Below are 18,416 nucleotides of genomic sequence, written 5' to 3'. Positions count from 1 at the left end.
ACAGTGGAGTGCACGTCTGTGTGTGAGGGTTAATTAACTCCCAGGACAGGGGCACACACACACACACACATACACACACGCATTATATGTGATGATAGGCTTTGCATTTGGGGGATTCAGGACACCAGGACTTGCTCTGTGCATGCAAAGGCCTGGTTGCCAGGGGCGATGAGCGGTGCGTGAAGGATGACTTTTCTCTCCTTGTTTACCTTGAGAGGGATCATCCACAAGGAGAGACGACTATGTGTGTGTGTGTGTGTGTGTGTGTGTGTGTGTGTGTGTGTGTGTGCATGCATTCTCTTATATTATAGATTAACATCAAAGGCTGAAAAATGTTTTAATGTCACATCACATTTACATCCCCGAAGATCCAATTTTAATCAGAAGCCATATGTTAAGATTTATGCTGCTGTTAACATTTAATTGTACGTGTAGCATAGCGTGGTGAGAATAAATCCTGTAATTAACATGGTCATTCTCTAACTGGGATATGTACTGAGGGAAATCACATTCAATTACAATAAAACCTCATTTTGTTACAAAGGCCTCATTGTAATTGAACATATGTGATATCAGTCTGTGTCCACATGTCTACACCTATGTAACACGTTTAGGTCAGAAACACCTGAACTGACTTACTTCGTATCTTAAAGGGATAGTTCAACATTTTTATAGTTCAAATGTGCCTCTAAAACAACTCTGTCTTGTAACGTTTCGTTATTATCTCATAGCGTGGTGAATGTGCTGGTCACAACTTGTCCACCAGAGCGTTTTGGAGTTGTTGGATTGTGTATTTGATGAGTTTGATGAAGGAAACCAAGAAATACCATTAGCCTCCGTAGCGTAGCTCTGAGCAGCTCACGGCTCTGCTCCGTCGTTCTAAAAATAGCTTGCACCAACAATTAAAAGAAGCGAACCTACTCCTAAAACTATAGGGATTATGGCAATGGGCCAATTTGCCAAAATATTGAACTATCCCTTTAAGATGTGAATATTCTTATGCATTGATTCTGCTGTATTGAGGCGTCTCCTATAGTGGTGATCCATCACTGACATGCTCATTCTCATCTGCCAGATAGAGAGATATGCTTTATTTAGCCCCCTGGTTCACTGCTACTGCTATTTCTGCCACAACTACTAATATTTATAATAGTAAATAATCAACAATTTAAAAAAAAAAAGGGTGTATGCTTGTCACAAAATCAGATTTAGTTGAGTTTGTGCTGCAATAAAGAAAATATTTTTAAAAATTCCACCACTATATTATTTAACAGGCCGGCCTACACACTGAGAAGCGTAATGGGAGTGTGCATGTATAACCACGTCTCTGACCCTTATCGTCCTCAAACTTTAACAGCTGATTTACACATTGGAGGAAGCCTCCTGTGAGAGAGGCTCATGGGAAATGTCAAGGCATATTCCCTTTGTGTTCTACTGTGTGTGATGAGCCAGTTGGGGGGCGAGCGTCTGAGGCCGACTGGCCGGGTCCGACTCCACTTGACTGGGCAGAGGGATCCTGGGAGGTCGGGTGGAAAACAGCGGGGGAGCTGGGCTCACATCTCCTGGGGCATATGTGTGAGTGTGCATGTGTGTGTGTGTGTGTGGTAGAGAGGGAGCTCATGGGCAGGCTACCCGCTGAGGGAGTGGGGGCTAAATTCAGGGTTGTACTGGGAATTCACACTGTGTGATGCTCAAGATTTCCCATGATGCTCTCAGAGTTACAGCATCTACCTTTAACCACAAGAGTCAGAACCCAGGGACCGGTGATGGAGTGTGTGACTGACAAGCTCAGGATGTGTTATTATAGATGTGTCTAATATGAGAGGATGGCGCCATCTTCTGGAAGGAAGACAAAGTGCAGCCACCTTGTAGGAAAACATTTAGGCAGTGATAGAGCGCCATCTGCTGCACAAAGGAGGAGCAACATCATCATCATCTAAACTGCTTTCACTGTGTTGTCTCAGTTAGGGGTTTGGGTTTTGTCTGCTCACAACACAACCACAGAGTAGGCTATAGCTAAAATGTAATGTTTTATTCCTCGTTATATGTGTCATATTATGTAGGCTATATCCACACTTTATGTTAACGGCCACTCGCAACTTCTGACCCGTACACTCGTACCAGATCGAACTGGTACGACTTCACAGGTCAGAAAAACACGAGTTACAGGACCATAACAGTCCTCGTCCCTACGTCACCACATTCAGGCGCATCCCTTGGCTTATTTTTTAATAAGACTTAAACACAAAAATATCGCTTACTTCTGCTTTAATTTCCTTATCTTTTCAACCCAATTCTGTATTCAAAAAGCCAAACCTACAATAAGTTTGCTTTTTGGCAAAAAGAAGAGGGCCGGGGTCTGCAGCTCCCCGAGGCAGCTAGGCTGCCTCCCACCCGGGCAGGTAGCATAGGTCCCCATGAAGGGGCCCCGATACCTGCCTCCCTCAGCAGCTATGTTCTGCTCGGTGCTGGGGAGCGCCGAGCAGAACATAGCTGCCTACCGAGCTGCAGCAGCGGCTTGGAGGGGACCAAGCTGCTGCCTCCCGAGGACCAGGTCCCCGGGGGAGGGATCACGATCCACGGAGGGATCGTGAATGAACATGTATTAAGATTGGGTCCTATTTACAACCTCGGTTCGGGAGAAGTTGTGACGACACGAATGACGTCAAAATACCACTGTGCCAGTGAATGTGGCTTTGATGTGTGGATAATGTGACTGCGATATGTGGAGGGATACCACTATACCACGTCATTAGTGGCATAACTTCTCATTAATGACGTCATATAGTGCTAGCACTCCACACATCAAAGTCACATAGGCTACCACTGGCACATTGTTTTGCGTCAGAATAGCCTATAGCCTACTGTCATAAAATCTAGTGCTTCAATCCCCCCTTATGGTGGACTGGTGAAGTCTGACCACAAGTCATTTATTCTGTGCATTATACTGTGTATTACTCATAATAAGTAACCTTGGTGAATATGAGCATGTTCTCTCTTTCACAGCCAAAGTTACAGGGGAAAACATATTGTTTCAGACTGTCTTTTCCACCTGCCATGAAACTTATCCTCCCCTGTGGTGGACTGGTGAAGTCTGACCACCAAGTCATTTATTCATTGATGTTGTTGGTCCCCCTAAATATGTGTAGCTACTGCCCAGTTAGATTATAGCTACTAAAATCAAATAGCTATATTCAGGTCTAAAATAATAATAATATATTGTCTACTGTTTTGATAGAAACAAACACAGGAGTATGGCATTTGATTGATTTACTTATCAACTACATAGCTTACTTCTCCCATTTTCTCCATGTCTGGCGTCCATCATTTATCCATCTACTGATGTGTCCATAGGCAACATTTTTCTCATTCCAAAACGAGCCCTTTAAACTTGCTTAATGTTTGTTTATTTGTTTTAATGGCAGGAATTCCTTGTGAACATCCCCCTCAGTTCTGCATTTCCCAACTGAACAAAGACATCATGTGATCCTGATATGCTCAACTCAGGACACATGAATGCCATTACACACCAGCAATATAATTCACAATCTTCCATTGTCATCATCCGAATATCTGCTTTTAGCTTCTGATGTCTCCTGACATCCCAATCTGAGAGGAGCCCTGAGGGCAGATGCAGCCGCTCACACACAACACAGATCTTGGTATTTACAGTGTGTGGAGGAATTTTAACAAGCAAAACCGTCGCTGATGAAGTGAAACTGACATCAATACAGTGGTCAGTCGAGTGAAAATGAGGGAAAACAAGCTAATAGAGTGGCCTGTGTCAGTTCTTTTTTCTTGTTTTCTGTTGCCTGCTGTTCTGATTCCTGTTTGATCTTGGCAGAGGTATCGCAGTATTTTTAGCTCCAGCTCAAGCCAGGAGTGTGTGAAAGCGGAGAGAAAGAGCAGCTGAAATAAATGAACCACTTTCACATTGTTTTAGAGGGGACAAGATTGAAATGCCTGTTGCAGCTGAAAGCGCAGCCCCCCTGCAGTCTGTGCAGCTGCCTCTACACTACCCTGATCTTCTCTCCTGGCCTCCCCCCCTAACTAACCCCCCTGGACTCAAAAGGCCTCAGTCAAGCTGCACAGGAACTGAAGAGCACATGCACACATGCAAACAGTACAATGTGAAAACACGTCAAGGCTTTAAACTGCCCATGATTGCTTGCTGAAGCCTGGAAGAGTACTGGCTTTGTTCCCTGCTCAGGCTCAGGCTGGGGCGGGCGGAGTTGGGACCAATGAGCGGAGAAAAAACATGCAGCAGAGGGTCAGGAGAGGAGGGGAGGAGGGGGTCGTGTTGTGGCCAGCAGAGTCGTCTCCTCCACAGGGAGAAACGCTGCTGAACTGTTGCTGCTGCGCTGCTGGGCAACAAGTGGGCAACAAGTTTCTCTGGAGCAGAGAGTTTTGCAGATGCACACATGGACGGGACGCAGGTGAAGAAAGAGGAGGATGACAAGAAGGGGAAGACGGAGGACGAGGTGGTGCACCTCCGCAGGGAGATAGGCCTGCTGCCGGCGGTGTCCTTCATCATGGGGACGGTGGTGGGCAGCGGCATCTTCATCGCACCAAAGGGAGTCCTGATGAACAGTGGGAGCGTGGGGCTCTCTCTGCTGGTGTGGGCGCTGTGTGGGGTCCTCTCATTGTTCGGTAAGAGACCAATCTATGGTAAAAACATGGAACTGTGATTTATATGAGGGATTTATGGAGCTGAGATATGATGACAAACAGTATTTTCATATAAATAAATGACTAATCATCACATTTAGTGATCATATTATAACACTTTTAAAAGCAATAATCAGTCAAGTTGATAGCTCCTTTCAGGACAGGGACTCAGAGTGAGTCAGTGAGGAACATTAATGAGTGCCTGCTGGGTAAATACACATCACAATGTGTGTGTATGTGTGCGTGTGTGGTCAGAGCAAGTCTGCATGGACCACACTCAGACAACCCCCAGAAAAAGACACACATGTCTCTATACGAAAGGTTAATTATGCAATATACACCATATACAAGAGATTATATAACAGTATTATGACATATTTGTCCCGTGGAGATATAAAGAGTGTGTAACATGCATGAAATACTCTGTAAAATATGTGTATTAAACATATCAACTTTATATGTTATGTTATGTTGCAACCACGTATTGCATCCCATCCTGCAAAAGTGATCCCAGACTTTTTTGAAATTTCCCAATTAGTCATAGTTTCTGTCAGATATAATTCTTACATGTGTGTTTTTGTATTATATGTACATATATATAGTTTGAGACGACAGACAGAGCTTGAATAGTTTGTTTTTCTTCTGCCTCTCCCATCAGGGGCTCTGTGTTATGCTGAACTGGGCACAAGTTTCACAAAATCCGGTGGCCACTACACGTATCTCCTGGAGACACTGGGGCCGCTACCGGCCTTCTTGCGACTCTGGGTGGAGTTCATATTCATCAGGTTAGTTCTGTTTTGATGATTGCCCTAAAAATGAAGATAGATTTCATTGTCCAACCTTCGTTTCCTCCTCTTCCTCTCAGACCGGCTGTGGCTTCATACGTGTCCCTGGCTTTCGGCCGTTATGTGGTGGAGCCCTTCTTTGCGCCTTGTGTTGCCCCCATGGTGCTGATCAAACTCGTCAGTATCCTTGGAGTGAGTGAGTGGCTTTTATCCCTCCCTCTCTCTACCCACGACACCTTTCCATCACTCTCCATGTGTCCATAAGGAGCCCTTTCTTTCACTGAATATGTCTTTGTGTGTCTGCAGCGTTTGTTGTGGCTGTCAACTGCTGGAGCGTGACCCTGGCCTCTCGCACTCAGGTCACCTTGACTTTCATCAAGATCTTCGCTCTGGTGCTCATCATCATCCCTGGCGTCATCGCTCTGGCCAAAGGTGAGCGGATATAATCGTTACCTGTGAGGGTCCAGGATGCTGTCACGTGGTCTGGCCTCTGGCGATAACGACCAGTTTCTCTGTCTGTGTCTCCTCCTTTTCCAGGAAAGACAGAAAATTTCCAGAACGGTTTTGAGGTGGACTCGTTAACACTGGATAAGCTGCCACTGGCCTTCTATAATGGTCTATATGCCTATGGTGGATGGTAAACAACAATTCAGATGGCATTTCCCATGTGTTGCTACTGTGCTTTGGAAGAGACTGTGGGTGGCTGTAACATTTATGTCTGTATCCTAGAGCTCTTTTCAGCCAGTAGGCTCAAAATGTAGGAGAATATAGTTACACATGCCTGCTATTAGTAGGTGTTACAGAAACAGAAAATACAAGGAATTGGTCCTGGTTGTAATGTAGCATCCAGGAGTGAAATGGAATATTAGAACAGCAGAATTAAGGTAAAATGAGAGAAGATATGATAAAGTGTTTTATTTAACCCTTAAATGTGCTGCTATGCACTTTTTTTTCAGCTAATGTTATGCTCTCATTTCTTTTACATGCTAACCAGCTAGCCCCATCCTCTCCCATCCCCTGTCTTATAAACACAAGCTGCTGTTATCACCACTAACAAGTTGTGAAAGATATCTACATAGATGGACAATGCTTTTAAATGATTTTTATCTTCTAAATTTAGCTTTGTCTGCAACTGGGCACTACTTCCTTATATGTGGAATAAGGACTAAATTTAGCATAGAAAGAATCAGATGATTCAAAACAAAAAATGTATTAGTGTCACATTGGCCTGCCTCGCAACCATCTATCTGTTCTTTTCTAATATAGATAACTAACAATTTCTAATCTAATATTCATATTTATATTATTCTCCCTTTCTCTTCAGGTTTTATCTGAACTTTGTCACAGAGGAGGTCATCAACCCTAATAGGTATTTCTCATTTGACATCAGCTCTTCTGTCAATCCTCTTTTTAAAAAGGGGCCGTGTTGCCTTGGATGTGCTATTATGTCTCTCTGTGTGCGTCCTGTCCTGTCAGAAACATCCCGCTGGCAATAATCTGCTCCATGGTGGCAGTGACATTCCTCTATGTGCTCGTTAACGTGGCCTACTACACCATGATGACCCCCGCTGAGCTGCTGCTTTCTGACGCCGTGGCTGTGGTCGGTAGTATCCTGGCATCACAAGGCAGAGTCGGAGGAAGTTAGAGCAGAAGCCTCATCCTCGGTTTCTGTGTGTGTGTGTTTCTCTGCAGACGTTTGCTAACCGTGCTCTCCAGGGATTAGCCTCTGTGATTCCCATCCTCGTGGCTCTGTCCTGCCTCGGAGCTCTCAACGGCGGCTTCTTTGGGTCGCCTAGGTAATCAGGGTGCAGAAAAACTATTATTATTATTGTCCCAGTGAGGCCTTAACAGCCTGGTTTGTAAAATCTTCATCGCTCATTGTTTTTTGCAGGATGCTGTTTGTGGGAGCCAGAGAGGGCCACTGGCCACACATCTTCTCCATGATTCACATTCGCAGACACACACCTTTACCTGCTGTGCTGTTTCTGGTGAAAACACTTGCTACACAGCATGATACAGGAAGATACTAGTTTCTAATTTACAATTTCAAAGTCAAAACAATGCATTGATAAAATCTTAACTTCCAATTTACCATGCTGTGAATATAATGAGATTGAGGAGACTCATATAATTTATAATTTCCCAGATGATCTTCAATCAGCTGGAAACTGAAACTAAATTCTGGGAAGAGTTTTATATTTGCAATTTTCTTAGATTCTTAGAAGATTAGATGTATTGACAGATCGAAAAGATATTGAAATTATATTATATATAGAAATCCAAATCTAGAGATGATTTCCATTGATAATTTATAAGATATAATGATTCAAATTTACATCTTCAGCCAAACTATGACAGAAATTAAAAAGGATATATGGATAGGTTGATATAGCGGTGCTGTCTGTCTGCAGTACCCCTTGGTGGTGCTGATGTTAATCAATGGAGAGATCTACCAGCTCATCAACTTTGCCTCCTTCGCTCGCTGGTTCTTCATCGCCTTGGCAACCCTGGGGATGCTCATCCATCGTTACCGCTTCCCTCTCCACCCACGGCCTTTCAAGGTGAGTGTCTGACCGTCGCCGCTGCACTGGACTGTAAAATAAATACCTCTACGTCCCCACCAAACACCGTTGTCATCATCTTATCCACCGTGTCGACAGGTGCCGCTGGTCATCGCAGTCACCTTCACAGTGGTCTGCTTCTTCATCGTGGGTCTGTCTCTGTACTCGGACCCCTGGAACACGGGGAGGAGCTGCGCCCTCACGCTGACCGGGGTCCCCGTTTACTACGTCACCGTCCACCGCTTTCGTCTGCCCCACAGATGGAGACGAGTCTTCAGTAAGTCCCAACAGGATCTGATCTGCCAACTTGTCATTGCTGAATCGATGTACAGGAAAATGAACTGCGTGAAGACAAAACATCAGCTGCAATGTGGATGAAAAGGAAAGATTAGAGCTGTGCAAGATTTACATTTCCAGATAAAGACAGAGGACAAAGAGAAAAAGCAGTAAATAACAGGCTATTGCGTTAACTCTCTCATTCATTTTTGGGGCCAGGGGTGAGAAAGCCAAGAATGAAAACTAAACCCTCTGAGCTCTTGCATAATCCTGACTCTCCTCTACATTTCCAGATTACTGCAGCAAGCAGCTGCAGATCCTCCTGGAGGTGGCCAAGCAGGAGGTGCAGACGTACTGAAGATGTGCTGTACAAGTCCTAGAACTCGGTGTTGTTTACAAGTGTAGTATGCTGGTACCAGGTATCCAAGTATCTGGCTTCTTTTGCAGATTATTTTTTACACAGATGGCTTTTTGACTAAAATAGACAAAAGGTAAATCTGCTTATGCTGGAGAAACATTTCCTAATCATTATTCTTCATTAGCCGACAATGGTCTTTTCTATTTTTTAAGTTTTTCATTGCATTGTAGCTCGTGGATGTTGTTAAAATTGAACTTTGTCTGTTTACATTGATTAAAAATGTGCTGATCGAAGCGTCCGACTCCTCACTGTGGCTGAATGAACGCTCTTCACGCTGTATGAGGCACCAACACCAACAGTTTTATTGTACAGTCATAGAAACACCAACAAGGCACATGCTGCGAGAGCCGGCAGCCAGAAACCACAACACTCCTCCTCTACATGCTCCATCAGCTCCATTTGTAAACATATCAGGTTACTGCAATGTTAAAACCCTACTTACATACGTATATACACTCTTGTGCTAACATAGCTGAAGCCTTACATTATTTTATCTTTTTAAGAAATGGGAGCATATCCCATTTTATCCTCCAAAGGTGGTGCTGCTGAAAACTGTTTTCCCCCATTCTCCTGTTTATGCTTCATTACAGAAAAGGCAGTATGCATTCTGATTGGAAACAAATACAATCTGTAATCAATAGATGCTAAATATTGCGCATTTTGTTCCCAAAGTTGATGTAAAACAGAGACATGCAAACTGTCCCTGCCCTGAAGCTGATACTGGCATCACTGTAGAGCAAATACTGTGAAGACTTGTGATAATGAGTTTGATAACAAACAAATCCTATTGCTGTTAGTGCTACTTATATTACATTGCCATTTTTTTTTATTGCTAACAATCCTGCATCACAATCTAAAAAACAATCTAAACATCAATTCCTGGAAGATGAACTGAACACATTCGGCGCAGAAGCATCTCACTGGCTGATCGGGCAAAATATATTGTCTTACCATTTACATATGTAAAAGCTAAATTATATATTAAAGATGTGCAAATCAACATACATATACACATACACTCATACATACAGTATTTCTCTTCTCTAGCGATTCCTTCAAAGGGACAGAAATTTAAAAAAAGCGACACAGAGGAAGATATAAGTGATAATGAGAAGACATGAGAGCCGCCAGAGGTGGAGAGAAACATCCAATCACATTTGAGCAGCTTGCTAATTTTGACCTGGTAATTAAAATTAAAGTGTCATCCCTGTCGTCCTTTAACAAAAAGAAAATGGATTTGATTTCCCAACGGCAGCCAGAAATGTCTGAACGGAGCAAAGCAGATGCAAAGGGAAGCAAAGGGTCTTTAAATGAAGGAAGCTCAACGACCACAGTGAACTGTTAGATCATGGCCTTCATACTGAAGTTGCAACTCGTCGCTTTGGTGTTTTCATGCAGTGAAAATAATCAATGGAACAAATTCAATAAACTGTGAGGAGTGCATTTTTTTGTGCTCTGGATACAACAATGTACTAAACTATAAAACTACCAAACATTATGAATTCCAACTTTAATCAAAATACGCTTAAATTAATCTAATATCCATCCACCACCTGGGTAATTCCAAAATTTCTAATTGGCAAAAGCAAATTACTAATTACGCTTCATGTTCTTGATGATTCACCTTATTATGTTGCCTGCATGTATTGATGTCTTTGGTGTTAATTCACTTGTTACGTAACACTTGTAATAGTCTCCAAATCTGAAATCCAAATTTCCACAGTTATTAATTTCTCCTACATTTGCACCTGCTTTTCCGTCTCAGTGTGGGGCCGTCCTGCCTGTAGTGTTTTGGAGAACATACGACACTGCCATGTGAATTATAAGAAAATGTCTCTTCCGGGCTACTTAAACTGTGGGATGAACTCAGACCAGCTGATGTTGGCCATACCTAGGTCGTCGTCATCCAGACCAGAGAAGCTAATGTCCACTAGTATCTTGCTCAGACTGTCGTTCATGGTGTCCAGGACCAGGCCCTCCGTGATGGAGCGGTTGGCCGGCGTGGCGCCCCCCCCGGCCTGCAGCAGCTCTCTGGAGCAGCTGCTTCGGAGCGGCTCCATGGGAGAGTCTGTCGGTCCGGTGGCTCTCGGGGGGGCGGAGGTGAGCAGCTCTCTGGGGGAGTTGAAGAGAGGCCAGTCTTTGAAGGGAGTGCTGTTGAAGCTGAAGGTGGTGTAGTCGTGCCGCGGGGTGACGGCCGGACCGCCCGGCGTGCGGATGGGGCTGAAGTCCAGAACGCTCTGGCTCCCTTTCCCCACGGGGGTCACCTTCCAGGGCTCCGGTAAGACGTTAGAGGGGGGCTTGCTGGGGGTGGAGGAGGCCAGGTGGCTGCTGCTTTTTATGGGGGTCTTGAAGGAGAACTCCCGGTCGGGGCTGTGCAGCTCGTGCCGCTGCTCGTCCAGCTCGCTGTCGGCCATGTCGTGGAAAGTGGAGGCGTCCGAGGCGACGCCGGAGTCAAAGAAAGTGTTTTCGGGGCAGAGGAGGACGGGCTCCTCGTGCACCGAGTGAACCAGCCGCTGTTTACGCCTGGAGCTGCTGGCCTGTCTCCTCGGAGGAGCTTTGGGGGTGTCGCACTTGATGGGATGACAGACTGGCTCCTCCTTCATCTCCACCTTCATCTGCTCACTGGTCTTCTGAGGATACACCACCACAGCTGGGGCTTCGCTTTGTGTCACCTGTCAGACACACAAACACAAATTTTAAAGGGGAACTACCGTATGCGAGTCTGGCCGCTTTTTCGCTGTTTTGCCAACCCTCCTCCTGGCCATGTGCATTTGTTTACAATGAAGCCGGCAAAAAAAGCATCAATAGAGCGGTGGATAACGTTATATATCACATACAATGTTACAACGTGTATATTTGTGTGGTCTTATCTGTCATAAACAAGAGATTACGGGTTACAGGGCGTTTGTGTCACGCTATGCAGAGACGAGAGCTAGCACAATGGGTCGGCGGCGCTGATCTTGCAAAGTTGTATTTCAGTCAAAAGCATTACTCCAAAGCTGTTTAATAAAGGTTCAAATGTAGCATAGTTAAGCTAAAAATCCTGCATAGTTCCTCTTTAAAATCCAGAATGGCCTCTAACATCTTCAGATGCACACACAAGATGTTTGAGGCCCTTCTGAACAACTCAGATCATTCACTTCATAACATCTTAAAGGAACAAAAACACAGCAGTGATGGACAACTCCTCTCTTTGCTGCAAGACAAAGATAGAGAAGATCCTTCATACTTACAGCCATCAGGCTTTTTAATTCTTCTGCAAATGGTAGATGAGCTGACAGACAAATGAATTTCCCTTTGGGGATTAATAAAGTCATTCTTATCTTCTTATCTTATCTTACATAAATATGAAATCTACCCACCCCTACAAAAGCTAAAATATCTCAGATGTATTCATGAAACGTAATAATTCAAGAGTGTACAGTAGGTTTGGCTGTAATTTCAAAGTGTATGACAGAGTGAGTGTTCACCTTAGGAGCTATGCGAACTCTCTTGGTTCCCCGTGAAATGCTTCTCTTCTGCTGCTGGCAAGAGGAGGGAAATGAGGCCGATGAGGAGGACAGGTAGACGGAGGAGGTGACGGGGAGCTGGATGGGGACCAGGTAGGAATCGGTCCGAGGGAGGAGAGGCTTCATCCTTCTCTCTGGACACAGAGCAGACAGTGGTTAAATAATAAGAGGAGTGCATCTTAATGACCATTTGCCAGATTCAAGCTGCTTTTCCCAATTTAACTGAGTGCTTTCATCTCTGTTAACTCACCAGAGCCGCCCGGTGCCTTTCTTGCATCAGGAAGCATCCTCTTTTGTTGCTGCGAAAAATAAAATATATTGCTTTAGTGCTCATCCTGTGCTCTCTCATCCCTGACTACACTTGTTTACGTCCCGCTGCCTTGTTTTAAGCTATAATAAGGAGGAAAGTCAACATTAGAACTCTGCTCCTACTTTACAGAGCAGGCCTAATGGTGGTTACATTATAAATATACACATGGTGGACCAGCAGTATCATCTGTATCCTCTCTGCTGCTCATGCCTTCTCGCCCTGCAACAAAAAAACATTTCCCTAGTCCTCAGATCAGCAGCTGCAGCCGTCTGCTGCCAAACAGGCTGAATTTTTAATCCTGTGACTTTTCTGTCCCTCCTCTGCTTTCTGCTCTCTGACTGAAGAGGAGTGAGAGAAAGGTGGATCAGTCTTACTTGGTTGGACAATAAGAGCATTGGCATCGGGGCAGGAGAAGTCATTGGGTCGCAATCGGGCTGTGGAGAGGGATGTGGAGTGAGAGGGTGGAAACACTAGAAAAAGTCAGTCCAACGTTGCACAGAGTTTACCCTGTAACACAATAACGACCGCTGTACTTTCATGAGGAGACAAAGGTTTGCTCACCTTGTAGACCTGATCGAGAGTGAGGCATCGATTTGCCTCGGGCCTGATGGTCCAGAAAGAAACTTTACCATCCGGTGACGTCTCTCGAATGAACATGTCGTGCAGGGAGAGGTTATGGCGGATTGAATTCTGTAATAACAAATGAACAATAAACGACCGTTAAAGCATGTTTCAGTATGATATACTCAGAGGTTTCTCAACCCGTCCGCTGAGAGAGACTAAAGCACCTTCCATCCTGGTTTGGCCACCTCTCTGAAGTAGGGAAAGTGGTCCTCGATCCACGTGTAAATCTCTTTCAGTGTCATCCTCCTGTTCTTCCGACTGTTGATGGCGAACTGGATCATGGCCATGTAGGAGTACGGAGGCCTCTCTGACAGGGGATGTTGAGCAGCGTCAGCATCCATTTGTGTGGCATGTGTCTGCAATAAAAAAACAAACATGGAGCAAAACATTTCAGATTGGCTTTATCACTAACACTGATCGCCATAAATGTAAGAAACATGCAGGTTTGCAATAACCAACATCTGACTTTATGATCCTCTGGTGCAAATTGGTCCATTTCCATAATACCTATAGTTTTAGGGAGCCGCGAGCTGCTCAGAACTACGCTATGGAGGCTCATGGGATTTCTTGGTTTCCATAGCGTAGCTCTGAGCAGCTCGCGGCTCTGCTCCGCCCTTCTAGAAATAGCTTGCACCGACAATTAAAGGTAAAAAACCTACTGCTATGACTATAGGGATTATGGCAATGGACCAATTTGCCAAAAATGTTGAACTATCCCTTTAATTTCAGAAATAGCAGCATCACTCTCAGTATACTGTAAGTCACAGTGAAGGAGAAGCTGACCTGAAAAGTCTGTGGGAGTGGGGTTTGGTTCTCCTTGTTGAGCTGCTTGGTTGGATCCGAGTCCAAGGCACATGTGCTCATTCTGCCGAGCCACTGGATATTGGTGAGACTGTCATCTAAAGGGCCACACTCCAGGTCCTTATTCACTGATAAGAGAGGCAAAAAAACAATAACAATTGCTTAAACAAACATTAATAACCCTGTCAGCGCTATAACAGAAGTGCAAAAATAAACTTATTTCCATACGTGGTTTAATTGCAGTGTGAGGTTTAGCATCCGGATCCAGGGAGCTGTGACTGGTTTCTGCTTTCACTGGTTGTCCATCTGCGCTCTGTGTTGAGACCTCACCCCCCTCAGCAGCGGTCTGACAAAGGGATCCATTGTTGCCGCCAGCACCAGCACCACCATTACCATTCTCACTCAGGAGGATGAACTTGTTGGGCCCCTGGACACCACACTCTTTGCCTTTGGCGGTGAGGGCCCCGATGACACTTTGGAGGTCTGCTGTTTTGGGAATGACGACCACCTGAGTGTCAGACATGGAGGGGTGGTTCATAATGCGGATCCCATCAGGGAAGGACTGACTGGTGGTGGCGGTCGTTGGATTTGGATTTGGCTCTGGCTCCTGGGGGCCAGACGGACTAGACTGGCTTTGCGTTTCAGCTGCTGGGGGGTCATTTTGCTGAAAGGGCAACTTCCTTCTTTTGAGGATCAGAGGTCTCCTTGGGCTCCGTCTCATTGTGAACAGATCATCAAAAAGCACCTGAGTCTTTACTGGCATTCTGTGCAAAAACAACACAAAACAAAACAAAACAAAAACACAAAAAGTAGACTTTTAAAAAACACATTTCGTGCCCATAGATATTTATCTTTGACCATTGCTACCATACCAACAAACTGCTAACTGTAAATTACCGGTAGATTAACGTTTACCTGGCAGCAGGCGAGAAGTCGATGCTCAAAAATAGTTAATTTCGGCTGGATTCACCGCTCCTTTTCAAACGATAATCGATTTATATCAACACGAAGAGATGAATTCATATCAGGACATCCTGCACACTTGACTTTTTCAACTCCAAATTATCCGTGTTTCTGGTTGTTGTTTTTTGTGTTTTTGTTTAAGCTCTGCAGTTGCTAAGAGCCCGTGTTCAGAAATCGGTTGGTGACTTCGCCTTCTAGAACAACAGTCGTTAATGCGTCTCCGGCGGCTTGATAACGTGCATTGTGTGTGTGACGTTTACCGCTAACTTCCTGGCACACATCCAAAACATGTAACATAAAACATATTTATGTGCGAGTTATTCAAATATAGTAAAATATAATTTGCCTAAACGGGAAGCTTTGACTCGCTTAATTCACTCGACAGGCTCCTGTATGAAACAAACGTTTCTAAAACTGTAACGTTACAGCTGATAGACGCCCTTGCACCAGAATGGAGGATAATGGAGCGGCGAACTCTATTAGAACAAATGTACTGTTTATGTGAGGTATGCCGAATTAAAGAGCTGGGTGTAAATGTTCATAAAACATTAAATTGCTTTCACTTCCGTGGTTGGATTAGGTATAAAGTAGCGAAAACATTACAATACCACAAAGTCTAAATTGAGCTCCGTGTGACATTCCCGTTGACACACAAGAATAACACGACAAAATGGTTTAACGTTATAATTATAGGAGGAGGATGAACACTGTGTTGCTTTTTAACTGTTGCCGAAATTCAGCGTAAATTCACTCATATTACAACCTTCTCTCTCTCTGCTAACTGACGTTGGAAGCTAAGCTAGGTTAGCTATGTGGCTAGTCCTCAATGCTATTATTGTGGCAAACAGCAAATGGAGATAAAGCCAAACCTTCACATCACTGCGATGATTCAGGCGGTTCCACTGGCAGGTCTGCTACTGGTCGTGGGGACGACGGTCTATTCATAATCGGCGTTGGTTAATTGAATACATGATAACTGTAACATTTATATATACAAACTTTCGTTTAGTGTTATATTTACATGCCGTCGGTCGACTCAGTAACGTTTTTGAATTTTGGCGCTGCGGGAACTGCCCCCGTCTTTTCTGATCACGTGGTATGAACTCTCACCAATTGGAGCAGAGTATACGATAGAGCCAATCAGAGACGAGAATGCTGAAAACCGGGAAATAAACCGGAAAACAGAAATTTCATAATACATCCATGGTAGAAAGCGACGATGGAATAACAATATAACTCACTCACATGTATAAATATTAATTGCATGTAATCATGGCTGTGTCTTACTCAGAGAACAACACCGGGGTAAGTGTTAACACCGGGCTTTTTGCTACGTAATATCATATTCAAAGATCAACAGCTGGTTGTCGACGTAAGAAGAACTGTGGCTAAAAATTTGGTAGAAGATGTCACAGTGAATGATGTATTTTTTACAGGTTTAATTTGTTTTTATTCACCCCTAGGTATTCGTTTGTGATTTATATTAATGCCACGTAAAGCCAGGAAGACAGACAGATCCTCCCTGCTATTTGTGGAGCGGCCTTTGTGTGGAGCCAGACTCCAAAATGCTCCTGAAGTCCGAGCAGCACTCAACCCTAAGGAATTTTTCACAGAGACACAAGCACACAACAACTCAGCACTCAGCTCTTGGGTAAGTTTTCCAATCATGTCCAACCATGAGCAAGTTCAAACAGCAAAACAAACACATGGTATTCACGAGGTACAGGGAAGAAGAGGGGTGTGACCAACACTAGGGTTCTCACGTTTTGTTTATACTTGTTATTTGTTTTTTGTTTTTAATTTATTTTGTATTGTTGACACAAGCAACTATGTTTGTTATGTATGTTTGTGTTGGGTGTATGTAATTTACAAAAAGAAACAGGACACACAGGAAGTAGGCTATTCAAGTACTAAAGTACTAAGTGGAGAAGCTAATGCTGTAGGAAGTTCCTACTCCTTTTCAAACATGCAATGTGTTATACAACATTACTCACATGTTCAGAATAGCCTTCATTCATTCATTCATTCATTCATTCATTCAAGTTTTTTTTCATTCATTTTGCAGATGAGTCATGGTTCTGGGGTTAAAACATTGGGATTAACTGCTATAATGTCACTGAAATGAATCTGTTCTAGCTCATTGTCTGCTAATAAAACCAAATTTACATTATTATTCATACTATTTATTGTAAGACTCAATGCTCTTTCTAGCTGTTTATTTGCTGTGTTTTTTATTTTATTTTACAGGTAAGCCCACAATTTGACGTTTCAGTTGCAGCTGCACCTCCGGTGAGACGAGGGAGGAGACAATGCCAGTCTGCCACAAGCATCCTCGACGGTTGCAGTCAGCTGTCCAGGAAAAACAGTGTGTGCAAATTCCCCTCATTAGCTTTTCAGACAAGGTCAAAAGACCAGTCTCGTCCTCCAAAGCGCACAAAGAAAGTTGCAGAGCCTACTGTTGTGTCAAATGCAGGGAATCAACCACAAGGATCATGCCAAAACAAAAAGACAGTTTCAAGTGCACAACATGTAGACACACCAAAAAGACAGTTGGCCCCAGTCAGAAAAAGGAATGATGGAAGATTTTCTGATGGTGCTGCATCCTCCAGCAGATGTTTGGATCAACCTGAAACTCACTCTCTTCAAGGGAAGAGATACAAACCAGCAGCAGATCGTGCTTCAACACCTGCCTTCAGTAAGACGAGCACCACTGAGTTCAGCGACGTCAGTCCAGCACCTGATGTGGACACTCCAAAAGTTATGCAAGAAGGGAGTAGTTGTCCACCCTCCCCCGCTGTGCACCTGCTGCTGGCTGAGTTATGTACACCACCATGTAATCAGCCACCTGACATTTTAGCGGTGGACACACCAGAGAGGGATTATGGTTTGAAGGTGACATGGAGGAGGAGAAGGGGTCTGATGTTGCTGTTAAAAGACAGAGGCCATCTCTCTGATTCAGATGCACTGATTAAAAGCTGATGATGTTTGGTAAGAAGAGGATTAGGCCAACAGAGGATCCCCTTTTTATTCATTGTACCATTTCCGTAATCAAAATACTTTCGATGAATTATTTCTTTACAGAACCGTGTGGATTGATTTTTTTTAAATAAAATTCCAGCTCAGTAACAGTTTACTATGGTGGTTTTGATTGTAGGATGACATCAAATACTTAATAAATCTAAATTGCAGTTGAAATGCAGCAATGTCTAAGTAGCAAGCAAAAGACTACCTATAGACACTAAATGATATAACATGTCCAAGATCAATATTTGAACTGTATAGGATTTATCTCCAACATAAAATCTTATTTCTTTAGTTTAATAAAAACCAAGAGCGCTGCAGAGGGATATTTTGAGCACTATTTTGGTGGTTGTAAGCAATGCTGTGTTTTTCAACTATGTTGCAAAAGAGATGTGGAATAAAACATGTAAATATGAAGAGAAAACTGCAATTTTTTTCTGAGTGTGAAAAAACTAAATGCAAAAAACAATGCACTGATTA

At 43.8% G+C, this 18,416-nt stretch overlaps 3 protein-coding genes across 5 annotated transcripts; 2 read left to right on the top strand and 1 right to left on the bottom strand.

Annotated features, from left to right (window-relative positions):
• Nucleotides 1–4,347: 4,347 nt before the first annotated feature.
• Nucleotides 4,348–8,774, top strand: LOC146962472 (cystine/glutamate transporter). Its single transcript, XM_085768651.1, has 12 exons — nt 4,348–4,650; nt 5,327–5,453; nt 5,534–5,649; nt 5,760–5,885; nt 5,991–6,090; nt 6,778–6,822; nt 6,930–7,053; nt 7,146–7,249; nt 7,345–7,441; nt 7,865–8,014; nt 8,114–8,291; nt 8,584–8,774. The coding sequence occupies exons 1-12, from the start codon at nt 4,422–4,424 to the stop codon at nt 8,646–8,648; spliced, it is 1,461 nt and encodes a 486-aa protein (XP_085624777.1). The 5' UTR covers nt 4,348–4,421; the 3' UTR covers nt 8,649–8,774.
• Nucleotides 8,775–8,987: 213 nt separating this feature from the next.
• foxm1 (forkhead box M1) lies at nt 8,988–15,980 on the bottom strand. 3 transcript variants are annotated; one of them, XM_085768649.1, is made up of 9 exons: nt 15,785–15,980; nt 14,181–14,716; nt 13,935–14,080; nt 13,316–13,507; nt 13,089–13,217; nt 12,902–12,961; nt 12,468–12,516; nt 12,179–12,351; nt 8,988–11,380 (listed from the first exon to the last, which is right to left on the bottom strand). In XM_085768649.1, exons 2-9 carry the CDS (start codon nt 14,713–14,715, stop codon nt 10,553–10,555), a joined length of 2,112 nt encoding a protein of 703 aa, XP_085624775.1. In that variant the 5' UTR covers nt 14,716; nt 15,785–15,980; the 3' UTR covers nt 8,988–10,552. The 3 variants fall into 3 exon arrangements, with proteins under 3 accessions (XP_085624775.1, XP_085624773.1, XP_085624776.1); XM_085768647.1 differs by lacking the exon at nt 15,785–15,980 and adding an exon at nt 14,868–15,006; XM_085768650.1 differs by lacking the exons at nt 12,902–12,961; nt 15,785–15,980 and adding an exon at nt 14,868–15,006 and having other exon boundaries at nt 10,525–11,380.
• A 103-nt stretch (nt 15,981–16,083) lies between these two features.
• Nucleotides 16,084–18,015, top strand: rhno1 (RAD9-HUS1-RAD1 interacting nuclear orphan 1). Its single transcript, XM_085768652.1, has 3 exons — nt 16,084–16,220; nt 16,379–16,566; nt 17,163–18,015. Exons 2-3 carry the CDS (start codon nt 16,402–16,404, stop codon nt 17,892–17,894), a joined length of 897 nt encoding a protein of 298 aa, XP_085624778.1. The 5' UTR covers nt 16,084–16,220; nt 16,379–16,401; the 3' UTR covers nt 17,895–18,015.
• Nucleotides 18,016–18,416: the final 401 nt, after the last annotated feature.

Source organism: Trachurus japonicus, chromosome 23 (genome assembly GCF_045865225.1).
Source record: "Trachurus japonicus isolate A0001 chromosome 23, Traja_1.0".
In the NCBI taxonomy this organism is placed as follows: domain Eukaryota; kingdom Metazoa; phylum Chordata; class Actinopteri; order Carangiformes; family Carangidae; genus Trachurus; species Trachurus japonicus.
This window is presented reverse-complemented; position numbering and strand designations above follow the sequence as displayed.